General features: G+C 38.4%; 1 protein-coding gene across 1 annotated transcript in view; it reads right to left on the bottom strand.

Moving 5' to 3' along the window:
• The window catches only part of CDH7 (cadherin 7), a 114,264-nt gene extending 109,629 nt beyond the window's left edge, over nucleotides 1–4,635 (bottom strand). The window contains exon 1 of the mRNA XM_044426399.1: nucleotides 4,426–4,635. Within this exon, the coding sequence (XP_044282334.1) occupies nucleotides 4,426–4,635 (210 nt within the window). The remainder of the gene's footprint in view (nucleotides 1–4,425) is intronic.
• Nucleotides 4,636–6,220: the final 1,585 nt, after the last annotated feature.

The raw sequence follows: 6,220 nt of genomic DNA, 5'->3' as shown, positions 1-6,220 counted from the left end.
TGTAACTGAAAAGAAAACCTTCTTATTTTAGAGGAATCATGGTGCATACTAATTAACAGAGAGATCTCCATTCTGAGAAAGTGTATTTTGTCCCATTCAGAAATGATCTCACCAGGTGGATTATAATCAATTTCCTTCAATGACTGAGAATAGGCCAGCCTATAGCCAGAGTGTTTTTGATTTTTCCTTTCTGATTCAAGTACAAAATTGACAGATGATAGATATATACACAGAAGATATAGATAGCTAGACAGACAATGCATAGAGATGCAGATAAATTATTACCAACTTTATCCTTACATCTGTTCCATCTTCCTTCACTGCCATTTGTCCATTTGTATGACCATAAAGCAGAAGTAGTATGCACAATCACAATCAAAGTCTTTAGAAAGGACATACAATAAGTCTAATGGGAAAGGCAATGGCCTGGAACAACTTTCTCCAACATAATTCCCCTGCGCTGGATTTAGGAATGTACCCATTTTCTTAAATTTGTCCCCTCTTGAGTTTTACAGATTGCAGGCATCCTTCCATTCATCATCTGTTCCTGGACAGAATCATTTTTTCTAAGACAATTTAATTACCTTTGTAGTAATTCAAATGTAATGTGTGCTAATGCCATTTGCCACACTAATGTAAGTGTGTTGTAAGCCGCCCCAAGGTTTCGGCAAAGGGCGGCATAGAAATGTTATAATAATAATAATAATAATAATAATAATAATAATAATAATAATAATAATGCAACCTGTGTATTTATTTATTTATCACAATTGTGTGCTAGTGCAATGGTATATTAGTGAATGTAAATTTGCGCATATCTCCCCAAAACCGAAAAGGTGAAAATGTGCCAATCTTTCCCATTTATATTCTTATGCTTTAGCCTGTGGGGAAAAAACCAATTTTGGTCACTCTTTTCTTTTTTTCTTTGTCTGTTTGTAAAATTACAGAAGGTGGACAATAAAATAGAAGTCCTCGAAGTCCATGGAAGCCATGCAATGCAGGAAAAAAACAGGTCTGCTCTAGAATCCATGTGTAGAATCTATAGAAATCTGAACTCATTTGAACTGATTACATATTTTTCCAAAATCCAGTGTCCACAGTGTCCCAGCCAGCACAGCTCAAAGGCACCAAGTTGAAAAAGTGTGGCCTAGAACATTTTGTTGTTGCTAGTTGTAAAGTCGTGTCCAACCCATCGTGACCCCATGAACAACATTTCTCCAGGCCTTCCTGTCCTTCACCATCTCCCAGAGTCCACTTAGGCTCACGCCAACTGCTTCAGTGACTCCATCCAGCCACCTTACGTATTGTCATAAGCCTAAAGGAAATTTAGAGCTCTGAAAGATGGTGAAGTACAATCTCAATCAAGATCATAACAGGGACTGAGTATCAGAGAGTTACAGAACTTTAAAAGCAAAGGAAGGATGGAAGAGGTACTTGCTGCATAACTTCACGTCTAATCTTTGCAAGGACACTGTGGTTTGACCTAATCAGATGGGTGGATAGAACTGCATGGTGCTGAAGTCTGAAACCACTCCAAACAGTTAGTACTAAGGTAGTCATAGTCAGAACAGGTATTTTTCCATTTCTTCACAATCAGCTGTTTGATTTTCTTAATCTAGGGGAACAGAGCATTTTTCCACCAGAGCACCAGATTTCATTTCAGAGAAGTTCATTACAGTAGCAGACAGAACAAGATTTGGATCACAGGTCTGAGCTCCTGAACATTAACACGCAGGAAAGACATCCATGCCAATACTTGCTGCCCCCAGAATACTCCCCTCCCCAAATATTCCAGGTAAAATGCACACGCAAACCCAGATGAAACACACACTACCTCCCACACCGAAAAAGCAAAACACACATACATAGCACAGACAAAATACTTCCCGTTATTTCCCACTAATTCATCTAGTAACCCCTCTACCACTACTTCTAGCTTACCCTACAATTTTTTGGGGATTGTCTGGGTACCCTTCCAAATGAAGCATTAGGGTGCCTGCCACTCACCACTTCCATGTTCTAAGCATCTCTCTGGGTACAGGGTCATTTCTGGAAATAAAGATGGCATTGGAGCCAGCAATTTGCTTTGCTACATATCTGCTTCTCATTTGAATATCTATCCTCTTTTGTTCACATGCATGCACACACACGCAGACATAAATCAGGAGGGGAAGGTTGCTCATGGGTAATATTTTGTGGATCCCTGTAATATCAAGTTGTTGCTTGCAACGATCATGTCCTGAAATCAGAAATTTGTTTAGGTTCCACATTTTAGTTTATCTAGCCACACAACACTTGTTTAGAAAGGCTAGATAAACTTGCAATCTATTGAAATGTGAAACTCATCACTTCAGAAGACTTCTAATCTGTATTCACTCCAAAGCAAATAAATTAAAGAAGATTAGGGTTGCATGGTTAAGCAGTAAGGCAAAGCATAGAAATTCCCATATTCTGGTTTCATGCACATGTTTAATGCTGCCTGCCTGTGTAGATGTGCTTCCATACAGACATTAATTATAGTATTTTTCGGAGAATATAATAGCACATGATATTTGTTCTGCAGCTTCAACTCCACATGCATAGAATCTTAGAGTGTGGCACACTATTATTTGTATGCCAAACGATCCCTGTTGAAGTAAAAGCACGAAGTAATCCATTTTCACCCAGCGTACTCAACAGCAATAACAAGCATTTGCAGTTAGCTGGCTTCCAAGTCACCTACCTCTTCCTAACTACTGCCAACATGTGTGCACTCAGCCAAATGAGCTCAGCAATTAAATACTTCATTCCCTATTCAAAATAAATGCTGCCTCATGTTGCAATGTACTTGAAACTAGTCCTACTCTTTTACCTTTGTGACTGCAAACAACCAATGCTACCAAGAAGTTGTGCTTGCATGAAGCTGAAAGCTGAGCTCATATGTTATGCTACGGTTCCTCATGTAAATAAATATCTGGGGACAATATGGGAGAACTGTACAGAGTCTCTGAAAGTGTGGAATCTCCAGTATCTCCAGAAATTTCATTTCTGGCTAAAAAAAATCCTGTATGCTCTGCAGCAAGGAATTTTTTGAAAACATCCATAAATGCATGGGGACAGGGGTGGGCAGAACAAAGAGAGAAGCAGCATGCAATTGATGCATAAGATGGGGAGCAATTAAGCTGACTGCAGAGAATGAGAAAAGGTACTTGGCTGGAATTCTACTCCTCTTTGTAATATTTATCCTATTATGCTAGCTAACCTGTTATATAAGAACTGTCATACTACTGTACTTAAGAACGTATCTATATGAGTGATACCCCAGATCTAAGAATGTACAAAGAGCCCAGCTTCCCAAAGTCCTACCTTGACCAGCATCCTATTTCCCATCAGCACCACTCCAGAATCTGTTTAGATATGGAGCAGAACATTTTATTCAAATGTCATTTTAATTGTTAATAGTATTTATTCATTTTATTCTTTGGCCAGGGTGACTTAATTTATACTGTTAATTTATATTATTTTAAGGAAGTTTATTTATGTTTGTGAGCCGCCCCAAGGCTTCAGCAAATGGGGCGGCATAGAAGTTTCCTAAATAAATAAATAAACAAACCTTGTAAATAAATAAAAATAATCTAATCAAATGCTGACTCCCAGGATATGGGGTCAATAGCTCTTTCTGGCTATTGTTTCCCATCAAATGATAGGCAGTGACTGTTCCTGGAAGCAACATAGAGACATCATAACTAATAACCTTTTGCAACCATTAATATGTCTTTATTGCTTTTTTATCCATCCAAATTCCTGGGCATCATAGCATTTTCTGGCTGTAGTTTCCATAGTCTAACTATGGCTAAACTTATGACTTCATTTCTAGAAGGTTAGAGACTTTAGAGCACCAGTTCCTGACATTAGATTCCTTTAAACTTTGTTGAGCTATACTTTTCACAATCCCTGAGAACTGGTGAAGGTTGATAAGGATGATAGAAGATGTAATCTATTATCATCCAGAGATCCATTTGGGGACCCTGTCTTATAGAACATCAAAGATAACCAAACAAAAGGAAATTTTCCATTCCACATCAGAGTTTGAGAGTGGAACATGGTTAAATCTTTGATCTTAGCTTTGGGAAACACAAATATCTTTCCCAAGGAGCTGGAGTTTACTTGCTGCTAATCATTATGTCAGAGGCACTGACAGAGCAAAGGACTTTACAAATATTCTTCTGAATTCTTGAGATATTTGTAAGGGAAGGCCTAAGTCTGTTGAAACAAATGGAACTTAATTCCAAATAAATGTGCTTAGAATTGCAATACAGTCATTATTAAAAATCCAAAACCTATAACAGGTCTGCCCAAGCACAGATGCATTTCACAATGTCAACACTGCAGCGGTTTGCACTAAACAGGTAGCTGTGCTGTAGAAATTTTGATCAGATTTCCTACCTTTCCTACATAGAGAGGGTCACTTCCCATATACTCCTCTAATACAAAGAACTGATTCCACACCCAGCTGCGCTTGGTTCGTGATCTCCCAGACTGGAAATAGGGCTTTGATCTGGATCTTGGGAGCTCAGTTTGACTCATCCCAGAAAGACAGAGGAAAAGAGCTATTATCTGCAAAAAATGGCAGAACTCCACTTTGCCCAACTTCATTTTTTTTCTTCTCCCTGTGTAAGGAAAAAAAAATTAAAAAAAAGACTTGACAAGAGAGTGGGCACAGTTCCAGTTGGCTTAGTGCGTTAGCCTCCAGCAGGATGTCAGCTGGGAGTCCAGAGATAATAATTTGTAGAGTGTTCGATTAAAAAAGGTCTCCACTACTGAATAGCCTTCAGAAGAGAAATGGTATAAGAGGTACCTATAAAGGGAAAAAAGAACAGACAAAAACTGTTATCAGAATTGTTTCTTGTAAATGACATTCCTTTCATATTTTAGTTGCTACAACTTCATAAATTTTTTCATTTCATCCATTGCAACAAAGCTAGAATATTTTGACATCTTGGGTGCTTTTCCTTTGCTTATGTTATAATTGGGGATCTTTCTGCCTATCTGGAGATGGGGACATCTATAGATGTAATGATAACCTGGAATTGCTGAGAATGCTAGCTTCTTGTTCATGGCCAGCATGTTAATGCATGCTACCCAAACATGTTTGGTTGGTTCCTTCCACTAGCAGGAGTACTCACCTCTAATAAAGAACTAACAAGGAGAAGCTCCTGTGACATTTGAACTTGGACTCTGGTTTGTCTCTCCACTAACAAACCAGGAACAGAAACCCAGCTTCAATACCTGGATTCAGACTCTGACATTTAGCAGTGCAACAAACCAGATTCAGATGTGAAGGAAAGCTTCTTGTTGGCTTAGCCACCCCTGATGGCATGAAGACCCAAGAAGGGACAATGGACTAGCATGCAGGACTCTGCCATTCTGGCTTATCATAACACCTGAATGTGGCATTGATGCTACGTATTATGGAATAGCTTCGGTGAGTTTCAGAAAACAAATTGCAGGAGTAGTGCTGTATCATCTAGCAATAGCCATTTGATCTACTTAGACAGACCAAGGAATCAGGACTTTTCTGGCTACTGTTATTTTACAGCTTTGATGCTCACATTTCCAACTGAAGATCCCTAAGCTGACTATTGATACCTACAAGCTGGGTCAAAACGTTAGAAGCAAGGTTTTCACTGGTGTGAGCAGACGATGTGATGCCTTCCATCTGATGCTAGAATGCATGCTTTGTAGGTCCCAATTCAGTCTCTGAGGTTTCAAATTATAAGTATCTCCCAAGCTTATGAAATACTTCTGCTTCAGACTTGCTTCTCATGATCAACAATAAGAGGTTGTATGGAAGATTACTGCAAGACAGTATAATGCAGTTTCTTATCTGTCAGTGAAAGTTCTTGAATTATCGCCTAGTTATCAACTCAGAGGCAAAGGATAGAATGACTTTTTAAATTTAGTTTATTCATTTATATTTTACCTTTTGATACAAGGGAGAATCAAGGCCACTGACAAGAAAGAAAATAAGACGATCTATAATAGGCCCAGCAACCAGTGCAAGTAATAGACAACAAACAAGAATGCCGCTCAAGAAAAACAAATACTTCATAGAGTCAAGCATTTCAAGAAAGCCTCAGAGTTTATTGGCATACTATCAGGAGCTTATTTATTTAATTATTCATAAATACACTTTGCATTAGATTCAGTTAGCTAAATTAAGTTGCCATCAAAATAAGTG

The sequence above is a fragment of the Varanus komodoensis genome, unplaced genomic scaffold (assembly GCF_004798865.1).
Source record: "Varanus komodoensis strain SLA01 unplaced genomic scaffold, ASM479886v1 scaffold17, whole genome shotgun sequence".
NCBI lineage: Eukaryota > Metazoa > Chordata > Lepidosauria > Squamata > Varanidae > Varanus > Varanus komodoensis.
This window is presented reverse-complemented; position numbering and strand designations above follow the sequence as displayed.